The sequence below is a fragment of the Aotus nancymaae genome, unplaced genomic scaffold (assembly GCF_030222135.1).
Source record: "Aotus nancymaae isolate 86718 unplaced genomic scaffold, 86718_ANA_hifiasm-v0.15.2.pri h1tg000006l, whole genome shotgun sequence".
NCBI classification, from domain to species: Eukaryota; Metazoa; Chordata; class Mammalia; order Primates; family Aotidae; genus Aotus; species Aotus nancymaae.
The window spans coordinates 79,957,331-79,972,490 of NW_026988417.1; the positions used below are offsets into that span (position 1 = coordinate 79,957,331).

The 15,160-nt window shown below is 42.6% G+C and overlaps 1 protein-coding gene across 11 annotated transcripts in view; it reads left to right on the plus strand.

Moving 5' to 3' along the window:
- Positions 1-15,160, plus strand: part of AFF1 (ALF transcription elongation factor 1) — a 201,481-nt gene that overhangs the window by 100,895 nt on the left and 85,426 nt on the right. For 10 of the 11 annotated variants that reach the window (XM_012437714.2, XM_012437709.2, XM_012437711.2 and 7 more), the window contains 2 exons: positions 6,330-6,450; positions 7,172-8,074. In XM_012437714.2, the coding sequence (XP_012293137.1) occupies positions 6,330-6,450; positions 7,172-8,074 (1,024 nt within the window). The remainder of the gene's footprint in view (positions 1-6,329; positions 6,451-7,171; positions 8,075-15,160) is intronic. The other variant, XM_064368998.1, reaches the window with a different exon arrangement.

The window sequence follows — 15,160 nt, forward strand, 5'->3', positions numbered from 1 at the left end:
TAGCACACTTTAGCGTACCTTCTTTGTCTTTTCATTGCCCTATTTAATGCAGCGTGACAGCTTTGCTAGCAGAACTGTGGCTGAGAGCATAAGCTTTCTTGCCAGGTACTTGAAGGTTCAAATGTTCAGGTCTATCATTTGTGAGCAAGTCAATCCCCTGCCCCTCTTTTTTTGAGACGGAGTTTTGCTTTTGTTACCCAGTCTGGAGTGCAGTGGTGCAATCTTAGCACACCGTAACCTCCATCTCCCAGGTTCAAGGGATTCTCCTGTCCGAGCCTGCTATCTGGGATTATAGGCATGCACCACCACGCCCGGCTAATTTTGTATATTTAGTAGAGATAGGGTTTCTCCATGTTGTTCATGCTAGTCTCGAACTCCTGACCTCAGGTGACCCACCTGTCTTGGCCTCCCAAAGTGCTGGATTATAAGATATAGGCGTGAGCCACTGTGCCCAGCCTGGTTATTTTATTTTATTTTATTTTATTTTATGTTTTATTTTTGAGATGGAGTCTCTCTCTGTCGCCTAGGCTGGAGTGCAGTGGTGTGATCTCAGCATAGTGCAACCTTCACCTCCCCGGTTCAAGCAATTCTCCTACCTCAGCCTTCTAAGTAGCAGGAATTACAGGTGCATACCACCATGTCCAGTTAATTTTTTGTATCTTTAGTAGAGACAGGGTTTCACCACGTTGGCCAAGCTGGTCTTGAACTCCTGACCTCAAGTGATTCTCCCACCTTGGCCTCCCAAAGTGCTGGGATTACAGGTGTGAGCTGCCGCTCCTGGCCGCAAGTCAATCTGTGAGCTTTCTTTTTTCACTTGGAAAATGGGGTTAATAATCCCACTCTCATAGGGTTGCTGTGAAAATTAAATAGAAGACTGATACGATAGTGCCTAAATCAGTGCTGACTAACATGCTGAGTGATGCCAGTCCTTGGCAGGCTGCTGCTGTAATCATTGCTTTTGTATTTTGGTAACCCCAAAAAGAATGAGCTGTCTTTTACCCCTGGAGACCCTCTGGAAACTTGTTCGACGTACAAGCCTCAGGCCACATGTCAGGTCTACTGCATCAGAAACTCTGTAGGTCTCTGTGATCTGTTTTTTGACAAACCCTCCAGCTGACTGACTCAGGTTTGAGAACCTCTTAGGTAATGCACAGTACCATGTCAAATCAGCTAAGAAGAACTTGTAACTCACTATATTCTATTCGGAACAATGGGAAAGGATGGCCAGGCTGATATTGGGATATGTTTTTCCTGAACATAGGACCCTCCCCCACCAAAAAAAAAGACCACCTTTATTAAAGTGACAGTTAACTTGTAGTTATTGAAAGGTGATTACATACAGCGCACTGGCTCATGCGTGTAATCCCAGCACTTTGGGAGGCTGAGGTGAGTGCATCACTTGAGGTCAGGAGTTCCCACCAGCATGGCCAACTTGGTGAAACCCTGTCTCTACTAAAAATACAAAAATTAGCCAGGAGTGGTGTTGGGTGCCTCTAATCCTATCTACTCAGGAGGCTGAGACAGGAGAGTAGATTGAACCCAGGAGGCAGAGGTTGTAGTGAGCCAAGATGGCGCCAGTGCACTCTAGCCTGGGCGACAGAGTGAAACTCCATCTCAGAAAAAAAAAAAAAGGTTATTACAGAGTTTTCCTAAAATTCCATCACTAAAAAATTTTCCCATCTGCCCCTTTCTTGCTTACTCCTTGGTTTAATCAATGATGTGTACAGGCTGAACAAGGGTTTACTTATGGTATGAATTGTGGGTTTTTATTTTTAAAATTTCATATTATTTTATCTCAAAATGGAACCAAGAAAAAGAAAACATTCACAAAACATTTGCCTGGGAGCATTTAACAAATCATTTGCTAAGCCATTGCAAATTTGCAACAAGAAACCAGAAAGCTATTCAGTGTGACTGGCAAAACCATTTAGTTTCAAGGGGAAAGGAGGCAACTGAGAACAGGGGCTCAAAGCCTACCTCTACTCCTGTGAACTTCCTGTGTCTTCTGTCTTCCTCTGCCCTGCCCAGGAGTTTTTGTGAGTTCGACCCAAGAGAGAGTTCTTGGACAGTGTGGGGAGAGTTTCTTTCATGAAGCCTGGACCTCGTAACACTCATCCTACCAGTGATATCCATGATGTCTTTTTTTTAACCTCACTACTTACAGGGCTTTTAGTTGAAGGGTGATGGTGAATCAAAAAAAGACAATTTGTCTCAAAATAGGTGTAAAATTATGTGTCTGTCAATAAAATCTTAGTGTGGATTTTTAATTTCTTTGACACTAATGAAGTAAAATCTTAATCAACTAGAATCCTTAATTTAATAGGATTTCCTCCCTGTGGAAGATTTCTTGATTTTAGAATCACATAGTAATAAACTAGTGTTAGGAATTTTGTGAAAGAATGGCTTAATTGGGTTCTTCTGGTTATTTCTGTAGCAGTTTTCAATATTTTGAAATGAAAATCTAGAAGTATGGGAGAAACCCAACTGATGCTGAGATAAGGCTAATACAAGGCTGAACTGATTGAATTAAAAATATTTTAGTGATTTTTAAACCAACTTGACTTTGTTAAAGGAGAATTCGGTGTGTGGAATTGATGAGAAGATTGAGGACTCTGAGTTGCCTGTTAGTTGAAGTACAACTCTTCACACCCTCCCTTTTGGATTCTGTACTGAGAATTGCCATTTGGAGTTCCCTTCTCTGAGACAAAGGTAGCATTTATTTAGAAGGGGTGGAGCTCTGCCCTGTGAAGCGGAGCCTAAGGCTGTGAACACCAACCAGGTATAGAGACTCCACTGTTCTAAGTGGCAGCATCGGAGAGGGAAGGACTCCCTTAGTGGTGAGAAAATAGCCAAGCAGACAAGCTCATGCCTATGGTAAGCTTCCCTCCACCCATTCACCCCTCGGCCCATCTTGATTGCTTCAGGGTGCGTGCACTGGATAGTTTGGGAGAAGAGAAGCATAGTTGCTCAGAGGATAGTTGCCTGCTCAACTCTTCCTGCAAACTGGCTCAAAGAGGCCGTAAAACAAGTTTGAAGGAAAAAAGAAGTTATTTCCTGATTAACCTGCTTACTTGGCTTCTATGGTTATATGCTAATGGCATGTGATCTTTTGAATCAACAAGAGGAATTACCAAAATCATTAAATAGTGGAAAGGAATTGAGTGTCATCAAGGCCAGTGTGCTACTGCCAGCCAGAAGTAAGTTTAACTGTCTGAAACAGGTTAGACTCAGACTCCATTACAGAAGACTCCACGGCCAGTTTCTGGTTCAGCAGCTGCTTCTTTTCAGTATTTTGACTAGCATAAATTATTACTTTGTGGTTTTAAGAGTTCTTTTAAAATCGTCTATTGCAATATCCATCATCTAGGAAAAGTTTTTGATACACAGGTCTAAGGAGATAATTTTTTGTTTTTTCTTTTTTTGAGATGGAGTCTCGCTCTGTCGCCCAGGCTGGAGTGCAGTGATGTGATCTCAGCTCACTGCAACCTCCGCCTCCCATGTTCAAGTGATTCTCCTGCCTCAGCCTCCTGAGTAGCTGGGATAACAGGTGCGCCCCACCACGCCTGGCTAATTTTTGTATTTTTAGTAGAGATAGGGTTTCACCATGTTGGTCAGGCTGGTCTTGAACTCCTGACCTTGTGATTTGCCCACCTTTGCCTCCCAAAGTGGTAGGATTACAGGTGTGAGCCACTGTGCCCGGCCTTTTTTTCGAGACGGAGTTTTCCTCTGTCACCAGGCTGCAGTACAGTGGCGCGATCTTGGCTCACTGCAACCTCTGCCTCCCAGGTTCAATAGATTGTTCTGCCTCAGCCTCCCCAGTAGCTGGGACTATAGGCACGCGCCACCATGTCCAGCTAATTTTTGTATTTTTAGTAGAGATGGGGTTTCACCATGTTGGCCAGGATGGTCTCAATCTCTTGACCTTGTGATCCGCCCACCCCAGCCTCTCAAAGTGCTGGGATTGCAGGTGTGAGCCACCATGCCTGGCCTAAGGAGGTAATTCTTCACATCATAGCGAATTCAGAGTCAGGCAGCTAATTTCTCTCCCTTCATCCTACCCCCATAGATAGAAAGGTTATAGAAATACCTGATTACTTTTTAGATGATTTTTAAAAATAATTTTTGCATATATCTTCCAGCATTAAATCTTTTTTGAAAAGTTGTAAGTTTATAAAAATATACCTAGTGGGTGTTTTTTTTTTTTTTTTTTGGAGACGGAGTCTCCTTCTGTTGCTTAGGCTGGAGTGCAGTGGCATGATTTCGGCTCACTGCAACCTCTGCTTCCCGGGTACAAACCACTCTCCTGCCTCAGCCTCCCAAGTAGCTGGGATCATAGGCCTGGGCTACCACACCCGGCTAATTTTTTGTATTTTCAGTAGAAACAGGGTTTCACCATGTTAGCCAGGCTGGTCTCAAACTCCTGACCTCAACCTCCTAAAGTGCTGGGATTACAGGCATGAGCCACTCTGCGCAGCCCCTAGTGGGTGTTTTTTAAACCTAAAAATATTTAATGATTACCTTCTGTGCAGAGTACCATGCTTTGGCACCAAGAGAGGTGGCAAATTTGGGAGGTTCTATTCTGATGGAGTTCACATGCTAGGGGAAAGGGGAGGAGGAGAGAGAACAACTAATTGATGTGTTAGGTAAGCACATACTTGGGGGATTTGAGGAAACCTTTAGAGTGAGTGAGATTTGAATCATTCCAGAGATTTGCTGGAAGCTGAAAATTAAGGATGGGAGTGTGTGGTGGAGAGAGGCAGTGGAAATTTGTGACTGGAATGAAAGCATCAAAGTCTAAGATATCACTGAGGAATGGGGAGTAGTCAGGTGTGACTGGAATATAGAGGTGGTTTATAAGAGAGTCATACTTTCTAAGGAAGCTGTCCCTGGAAGAAATAGTAATCTTTCAGTAAAGAGAGCCTGGTGGAAATTAGAGCAAGAGGCTGCCTTACAGGGTATGTTCAGGGGATGGACATAACTGACTGACTGTCAAGTAGAATGCATGTGGCAGGCCTGCAGGGGGACAGTGGATAATTTCTAGAGAGTAGATCTGTGCCAGACTTTGGCGGCATTTTAATGCCAAAGCACAAATTTATAGAGTTTATTCCTCAGTAGTAAAGAGCCATCAAATGCTCTTTACTTTAAAATATGGATAGTGACATGAGGACCGGGGCTTTAGATCAGGTTTCTTTTTCATGAGAAGGCTGGATTAAAGGGATAAGATATGGGGGAGGCAGGGAGACCAGTAGGCTCTTGTCAGAGGAAATAAGAAAAGTCAGAAGAGAGCAAAGAGGCCAGGAAACGGGTTGGGGAAGGGTGTCTCACATCAGGGCTAGAGTTTCTGAAGGTACTGACAACCTTAGCTAGACACTAAAATATTTTCCTGTTTGTTCAAATGGCATTGGGAGAAAACATTCAGTAAATTCCCTAGGAGCAAGTCTATGAAGATAGAAGTTATTTTATAGCTATTTCATTTTTTAATCATACATTGCATGTGAGGGTTGGGAAGTGGCCTGTGCTGCCGACAATGAGGCAAGCCCACTTTTGGTTTATGTGTTGGCTAAAACAGCACTACTTTGGGTCTCCGTCTCTGATTTGTTTCTTGCTGAATGCTGTTTAACCCCTTTGGTGCAAGGGCTGATGATTTAGGGTACATTTTTATGTGGTTAAAGTAGGGCAGTCAGATTATAAGTTGTTCTCCATAGGTAGGGCTGACATCTATAATTGGATTTTCTCATCCTTGACATTTGAAATGAGAAATAAAAATCATTTTTGTGGGGTTTACATGCCAAGACACTCCCAGTAGAGTAGACTGAGAATAAAGTAAATGCTGTTTTGGGTGTCTGGTAATCTTTTAATTATGAAATAAGCCTTTTGATTTTAATCTTTCAAAATGTATGCTACTGATCCAGGAAAACAGCCTTTCTAAAGTTCACATCCTGCTGACTGCTGCAGATGAAAAGCTTCCACCTCTAACCCATATTTTGCAAGCTGAAAATAAAAATATCATTAATCTTGTCTCAGTTCCACTGCTGCCTATAAAAGGCTGTTCAGTTTGGAATCAGTCCTGAGTCATGATGGAGACCATAGCCCAGAGTGAATGCTTGGGTTCTGGGAGCCAGGACCACATGCTGGAGGGTCACAGCCAAGTGACTGAGGCCTCAGCCTAAGGCTGGGTTTTAAGGGACTTAGGCTTTCTTTAAATCAGAGACGTTATCACTGCTGCTTTCCAGACCCGTCTTCCTCCCTCATTGAATGCATGTATCCATGACAAAACTTGGAGACTGATAAATTTTATTGTTTTCATTCTTTTGTGGCATCTGAAACAGTTTGTATAATGACGACAGAAACCTGCTTCGAATTAGAGAGAAGGAAAGACGCAACCAGGAAGCTCACCAAGAGAAAGAGACGTTTCCTGAAAAGATTCCCCTTTTTGGAGAGCCCTACAAGGTATTTTACTCAATACTAGCAGTTGAAGGTCTGATTTATCACAATCTTGAACCCTGTGATGAAACAATTCAGTATAATTGAGTTCGAACAAGGGTCACAGCTGTGCAAATAAGATAACTTACTCTAACTTATTCTAGAGATTGTTTTTGAAAACAAAGTATGAAAATTCTTTGAACGTTGTTGGTCAGAATTACCAAAGTTTGTGGTTTTCTTTTGTAATGTTAGTCTCCTACAATTACTAATATGTGTCCATGGTAGTCTTCTCAACAAGAGAATTGAGTTAAAATGGCATATTAAATTCTATATGTCGGGCTGGGCACAGTGGCTCACACCTATAATCCCAGCACTTTGGGAGGCCGAGGCGGGTGGATCACGAGGTCAAGAGATCAAGACCATCCTGGTCAACAAGGTGAAACCCCATCTCTACTAAAAATACAAAAAATTAGCTGAGCATGGTGGCGTGCGCCTGTAGTCCCAGCTACTTGGGAGGCTGAGGCAGGAGAATTGCTTGAACTCAGGAGGCGGAGGTTGCAGTGAGCCGAGATCGCGCCATTGCACTCCAGCCTGGGTAACAAGAGTGAAACTCTGTCTCAAAAAAAAAAATTCTATATTTCATACATGAAGTTCAGAGTTTTTTCCTTAATAGTATTATGTAACGTGGTTTGTTAAATGATAGTTTTTCTTAGTTTTTTTTCATTCTCTAATTCTCTTTTATTTCCAGACAGCAAAAGGTGATGAGCTGTCTAGTCGAATACAGAACATGCTGGGAAACTACGAAGAAGTAAAGGAGTTCCTTAGTACTAAGTCCCATACTCATCGCTTGGATGCTTCTGAAACTAGATTGGGAAAGCCGAAATATCCTTTAATTCCTGATAAGGGGAGCAGCATTCCATCCAACTCCTTCCACACTAGCGTCCACCACCAGTCCATTCACACTCCTGCGTCTGGACCACTTTCTGTTGGCAGCATTAGCCACAATCCAAAGATGGCGCAGCCAAGAACTGAACCAATGCCAAGTCTCCATGCCAAAAGCTACGGCCCACCAGACAGCCAGCACCTGACCCAGGATCACCTTGGTCAGGAGGGGTACAGCTCTACTCATCACAAGAAAGGTGACCAAAGAGCTGATGGAGACCATTGTGCTTCGGTGACAGACTCGGCTCCAGAGAGGGAGATTTCTCCCTTAATCTCCTCTTTGCCTTCCCCAGTTCCCCCTTTGTCACCTATACATTCCAACCAGCAAACTCTTTCCCGGACGCAAGGAAGCAGCAAGGTTCATGGCAGCAACAATAACAGTAAGGGCTATTGCCCAGCCAAATCTCCCAAGGACCTAGCAGTGAAAGTCCATGATAAAGAGATCCCTCAAGACAGTTCGGTGGCCCCTCCCCAGCCACCTTCTCAGTCATTTCCACCTCCCTCCCTACCCTCAAAAAGTGTTGCAATGCAGCAGAAGCCCACGGCTTATGTCCGGCCCATGGATGGTCAAGATCAGGCTCCTAGTGAATCTCCTGAACTGAAACCACTGCCAGAGGACTATCGACAGCAGACCTTTGAGAAAACAGACTTGAAAGTGCCTGCCAAAGTCAAGCTCACCAAACTGAAGATGCCTTCTCAGTCAGTTGAGGTGTGTGGAATTTTTTATCTTGGGCAATTCCAATTTGAAGACAGATTTGAGATGAAAATGTCCGGAGGAGGTCGGGCAAGGTGGGGAGGTTAGTCCATGGCTTTTGGGTAGGGGATTTCTTTTTGGCTTTAGGATCTTGTTAATAACCCATGAAAATCTCAATTCTGAGATGGACTACTGATGATAGATATTGAAATGCAGTTTGCAGAAAGGCTTACAGAACCTTTTTATTGAGCCAAAATTTATACACAGTAAAACATAGAGGATCCAGAACCCAATCAAGATAGAGAAGATTTCGGTTACCAGAATGTTTCAGGAAGGTTTTCAGGTGTCTTATTTATTGTTTTGGGAGACACTGATGTAACAATGTGAAGAAAAAAATTTTTTTGATTAGTATTTCCTCAGACTCAGTTTTTCCTGAGATCTAAACTGTAAAAAAGTAAAAATAGGGTGACAGTCTCTTAATTTTTCTTATTTTAAAAGGACTTGTTCCCTGTAAATTGTAAGAAACTTTGTAACTAAAGTTCTGTTGTAATATTTTATTATTTATCACCTGAAAAAGAAGAGTAGGTGTATGGTGACATTTCACTTGAGAGTGAGTCACAAATATAATATGGAATATTATTCAACTATGGGTTTTAAAAGTAACCCAAATGATGTATTTTTTAAAAGTAAGAAAAAAAATTTATTTTTCTACTTCATGGATAAACAGCAGCATTGTGTTTGAATGAGGAGATGCAGAGCACACATCCTATCACTGAATTTTAAAGTAGTACCAGTTTCTCCAAAATTAAGATTAGTAGTGCCAAGTGAAATGTTTGAAGTGAATTTTAAAACTTATCTTTTAATGTAAAGTCTGTGGTTTAGTTATATCTATTGTATAAACATTCTAATTTTCATCTTTATTGCTCAGAGACATTTGTGCCATCCAGGTATGTCTTACTTAATGCCGGAAGGTAAAATTCCTTAGGTGGAGGGTGGATTCCTACCTGGAAAAATAACCTTTATCTTCCAGGAGGGCAATCTGTAGCTTTCTAGTGTCAACTACTGGTTTAGAAGATGGGGGTTGGAGGCCGGGTTCGGTGGCTTATGCCTGTAATCCCAGCACTTTGGGAGGCTGAGACATGTGGATCACCTGAGGTCAGGAGTTCGAGACCCAAGCTGACCACATCTCTACTAAAAATACAAAATTTGCTGAGCATGGTGGTACATGCCTGTAATTCCAGCTACTCAGTAGGCTGAGGCAGAAGAACCGCTTGAACCTGGGAGGTGGAGGTTGCGGTGAGCCGAAATTGTGCCATTGCACTCCAGCCTGGGCAACAAGAGCAAAACCCTGTCTCAAAAAAAAAAAGAGGTGTTTTGGAGTTCCATCCTCACTGAGCTCTTGAGCTGTGAGTGCCTCCAGATGTCTTCCAAATGTGACTTGTTTAGGGGCTAAGGAAAAATAAGGAGGAGTAAAAACAATGGTAGAACTGCACCTTTGACCCTAACTTACGAAGATTTAATGCATTGAGCCATTTATTGAACATTTGTGCTGTTGGAGGTAGGGGTAGGTGGCTTCATGAAGGCAGAATCAAGTTAAGATCCTCTCTCCTCAGAACAGTCACTCCGCCTGCCTTCTAATTCAGTCAATAAAGAACTCAATGAGAATTTCTTTGCTTTCTTTATCAAATAGGGTTAGCTGTATGTTCCCAGTTTAAAAAAAAAAATGACAAAAGGGACAACTTAACATTCTTTCTAAAAATAACAAACCTAAAAAATTGCTTTAAAACAATTTTAAGACAAATTAGCAAATATTTGCATCGTCTACCAAATGCCCAACCATATGCTGAAGCATAAGATTCTGTGCCAGAGAAATTGTTCGTTGCTGCACGACAGATTAGCGTAGAGATCAGCCTACACTCATGAAACAATTAGAGAACAATTGAGTTTTCTGTCTCTGGTACTACATGCTTAAAGAACCTGCGTAATTCAGCCCTAGGTTTCCTGGGAGGATTCTGTTTCGCTTACTGCTTTCTTGGGTGGAAATAAGTAGGCTGAATTGAGATACTCCAGTGTCTTAAAACTCCTCATATTTAATACATATTTCAAACATAGGAATACGTTAATTGGCTCTTGCATGTTTTCTGAGGAACAAAATCCTCCATAAATTTGATTATTGAAGAATGGGGGTTTTCTTGGCACCAGTGCATCTGCTATCAACAATGGAGCAGAAGTAAACCTTTCATGTTTGCAGTCAGCATTCCCTTTAATGCGATGGCTCCCTCTGGCCTCAGCCAGAGTTCTCATGCCAGGCAGTGGCAGCTGTGGTGCCAACTGCCTGGGAGCCCCGTGGCGCTGTTGGTGAGTGGGAGGATGGAACTGAGGAGGTCAGACAGATGGAGGGCTCTATGTGACCCATGTGAGGGCAAATGAGGAGACCAGAGGGTGGAATGGAGTTGTCAATCCAGGAAGCAGGGATCTTGGTGCTCTCTGGTCAGGGTTTGGATTTGATTTTGTTCTTTTAATGAAGATCTCATGTTTCACAGACTTAGCATCAATTTTCTGTTTACACACCTAGCAAAATGGTTATTTTTGAAAGTTTAAAAAAAAATAGTTAAATTTTAAATTTCAAATTTTAATGTTTCTTGTGAATCCAAGGAATATTATTCCGGTGAACCCAAGGAAAGTGTAGAGATGTGGGACCAAAAATGTGAGAATTAGCTCCAGAGCAGGTAAACTTTGAATATATGTGAGAATATTAGCAGTAGCCTGGGTTACTTTTGGATTTGTGGCAGAAGGGGAAGCTGGCTCTTGGTAGAGCTGGGAGAAGCGGGTGTGAAAGTAACTGAATCATTTTCCTTTATTTGCTGAATTGGTCCTAAGGCAAGTCAGAGGAAATTTTCTCTTTCCTAGTGCTCTGAGTGTGAGGATAGTTGGGTTTTGTGGTTTGTTTCATTTCTCCCCCACCCCTTCCCACTACTTCTGTGAAATAGTAATTTTACAAATGAACCCAAATTGGAAAGCTGCTCTTTCTATTTTTTCTGTTCCTTCATTCTCTAGCCACCTGGATTCTTTACTGTTTGTCTTTTCCTTTCCCCTTATGGGAAATACTTGGTTTTATGTTTTAGTTAGTACTCTAAAAACTTGTATTCTTCTCTGGGATAAGTCTTTCTCAGAATTAAAGTTTAAATCTTCCAAAGATCCTAAGGGAAAAATTTATCGAAAGGTCAGTTTCTGACTAGAAGCCTGGACCACAAAAATCTGCATTTGGTTTTTCTCTGGGAGTGTCAGTTTTAGTTTTACGTCAACTGGAAGATGTCTAGCAGTGTGAAGTGACCAATCTGAGGCCAGGGCTGGAACTCCACGATTTCATGTGGATCCCTTCCAGCTGCAGAGTTGCCACATCAGAGGTGGACCTGCCCAGTTGGGAAGATTGAGATTTCTTTATATTGCTCTTTTCTGTCTAGAGATAACAAGTGAAAGAGAGAGAAACCATGGCATCTCTGAGTGCTCATGCACGTGGACCCCGAGGCTGGGTGCATTGGGATGGAATGTGGAGGTGGGAAGGTATGCCTGGACACAGGTTTCAGATACAGGATGTATGTGCTAGGTAGGCTTTTTATGGAAAAGGAGAAGTGGAATAAGCAGAGATGGGTATACCAAATCATATACTGAATTTAGAATGTTTGAATTTTAAAGCTAAACACACAGCGCTTTCATTTTGCAAATAAGGTCTAAGAGGGTAAAGTCTTTCATTTTGCCAAAGTTGTAGTTAATATCAGAGCCAGAGCTAGAACACCCAGTTCTTTTGACTTGCTGTTTGGTGGCAGCAGTGGTGGCAGTGGTGAGATGTTTGTGTTTTTGACCAGAAGAGTTGTACATTGTCACCCCAACTGAACCTACAGCAGAGCCATGGAGGATACAGTGAGTTTCATTTCCTGTGTATTTCTTGGCCGTACTTTATCTTTAATCATTCTGCCTTTTTAAAAAATCCATTCAACAAACTGGTATTAACAACCCCCAACCCCTCCAACCCCTACCAGCCAACCTATGTTCCATGCACTGTACTAAGCTCTTGGTGATACAGCTGAGATCAAACTAGACAGATCCGTGGTCTCATAGGCCTTCTATTCTAATGAGGGAGCATTGATGATAGAAATATAATGAAGTCATAGCTGTTGGTAAGAGTGCTGTAAGAAGTAAAGAGGGTGATGAGAATAAGATGAATCAGAGGAGGCTGACTTAAAAATGGTGGTTAGCACAGGCCCCTTTGAGGAGGCAACTTTCACAGAGACCTGGAGGATAAACATGTATCAGTCATGCAGAGCTCAGAGAGGCATTTCAATTTCATTTCAGGAAGAGAAAACAAGTGCAAAGGCCTGAATTTGGGGAAAGGAATGGCCTTGTTAATCCCGGCACATTGGGAGGCCGAGGTGGGAGGATCACTTGAGCCCAGGAATTCAAGACTAGCCTGGGCAACATAGTGAGATGCTATCTCTACAAAAAAATTAAAGGTAGTCTCAGCTACTGAGGAGGCTGAGATAGGAGGATCACTTGAGCCTGAGAGGCTGAGGTTGCAGTGAGCCAAGATACTGTCACTGAAATCCAGCCTAAGCGATAGAGCGAGACCTGTCTCAACTGCCACCCCCCCACCCCCACCAAAAATAAACAGAAATGAGGGGAGTATGACTGGAACATTGAGAGCTCTTGCTCTCAATGGAGACATGGGAAGGAATAAGACCACAGGGGCCTTCTTGGCCATGAAAGGCATTTGATACTATTTTTGTGATGGAGACCATTGGGTAATTTTGAGCAGGGGAGGGACATACCTACTTTTTTTCTTTTAAAAATACTGTAACTCTGGTTCCTGGGTGGGAAATGGATTAGAGGGGGCAAAGGTGGAAGCAGGGAGACCAATTGGGAGGTGGAAATGATAGTGGCTTGGGGTAGGATAGTAGCTAGCCATGGACGTGGTGCGAAGTGGACAAATTCTAGATCTGCGTGGTAGGGAACTGATAGGGCTTTGTGATTGACTGGAGATAGGAGTGGCCTGAGGTGAGGGAAGGTGAGACATCAAACAAGGCTGATAGGCTTTTTATTTGAAAGGCAAGGATGGTGGGATGATACCAGCTACTGAGAGGGAAATGACATGGAAAACTAAGAGCTCTAGTTGGGTCATACATTAAGTTCATGTGTTAAGTTTGAGATGCTGTTATATATCCAGGTAGAGGTGACAAGTGGCAGTCATAAATAGCTGTCTAACTCTGGGAAAATGTCAGGACTGGAAATAATGAATTTGAGATTTGTTTGTATTTATTTTGTAGGTATTTAAAACCTTGGGACTGAGCATGTGTACCTAAGAATCCTTATGGTCTTACTTCATTCCTCCTCCAAATCAGTCTGGCTTTGAGTCCTGATTGTGACTGATTTCTGCAAAGCTATTGCTCTTTTCCTTGTGGCCTCTTGTGACATCACATTAGGAACGTTTTGTTACCAGATGCTTGCGTCTGATTTCTAAGACCCAAGTATAAATTCATTGTTGGACCACTTTGATTCATTGCAGCTCTTGAGTTGAGCCTCCTATTTTCAATAAACTACCAGCCTAACAACTGCATGAATTAACCCACAGTGGAAAACTGTGTGATAGTGATTCATTTTGCATTCACATGTGCAAACATTCTTTCCTACTTCCATATTTAGCTTAAACCTCAAGAAGAGGGACTTCCCTATGATGAGATAATCTAAACCTTCAGGCAGTTTACTTCTGGATATGCCGATAGTGCATATCCTGCTCCTGCACCACTCAAAATACATTGAAGCAGCTCACTGTCTCACAAACACATCATGAATTCAGCAATTCTAACCAAAATATCTTGAGCCCCTGTTGTGTGCCAGGCCTGGTGCTGGGGATGGTGTTCAATGATGGGCAAAACCGGATGGTTCCAGTCCTCTTGGACCTTAACTGTCCAGTTAGAAACTGACATTAGTCGAGTAATCACTCAGATCTATGTATAAGAAGCTTTGACAAGTGCTATAAAGGAAACTGCAAGCTCTTATAAGAGCTGTAAGAGGGGATTGTGACTTAGAACTAAGGAGCTGAGGAAGGCTTCTCTGAAGAAGTACTATTTGAATGAGGGCTGAAGGTGAATCAGAGTGGGAGTGGCCCAAGTGAGGGATGTTGGGGCTTAAGCAGTGTCAGTATTCCAGGAAAAGGGAAGAGCATGTGCCAGTGGCTTATGCCGCATGATGTGCAGAGACCATTAGAGAAGTCTTCCTAGGATATAAGCCCCGTACATAGATCAAAGGGAATTTTTCATTTATTCTGAAACTTGGCAGCACATCAGAATCACCTGGGAAGCCTGTTAAAAAAAAGAGATTGTTAAAAATAAAAATTCCCAGGCTCTCCCTTAGATGGGCTGAGGAATCTGTATCTCATGCAGTTTTTTCTGTAGCCTGGAAATGACAACTGTTCTGGAAAAGCTGATGGACCACAGGGCGCTAGAGGGGCCTCTCCTGGTGGCTCAAGAAGCTCCCTGACATGTGGGTCTTAGGCACAAGGATCACACTGAACCAATGGATGGGGTTTTCTCTCCTGAATAGGACATCAGAGCAGTTTTGGGAGAGAAACACAGGAGTGGGAGCCCCAAGACCCTCCTCCTCTTTTCCTTCCCAGCTCGAGTCTGTCTGTCTTCTGCCCCCAACATTTGGAAGCTTGTAGGGAAGGTAGAAGATTCTGACACAATCTTATCTAGCTTTTCAGGTTCCCTTTTCTAAAAATGTTTTATTGTGGTAACTAGGTTCTGTAACCTAGACCTCAGTGAGCTTGGGCAGACCTGTGTGACCTAAGTGTGTTAGGAAATTGATAGCAGAGTAAGGTTATCTGTGTGCAGGGTTTCCTGCTGCCATGGGTGTGTGGAGCAGATGACTTCCAAATCACTTATAAGAAAGCATGAAGAATAAGTCACCTGCACTTTAGAGGCCAAATTTTAAACCTGAAAAGATCTAAATATAGAAGTTTTAAAATAGTAGCAAGTGACTGGCAGGTTTTTTGGAGCAGAAGCTGTAAACAAGCAGCTTGAGGGCTAGGTTGGGCCTGCAGACAAA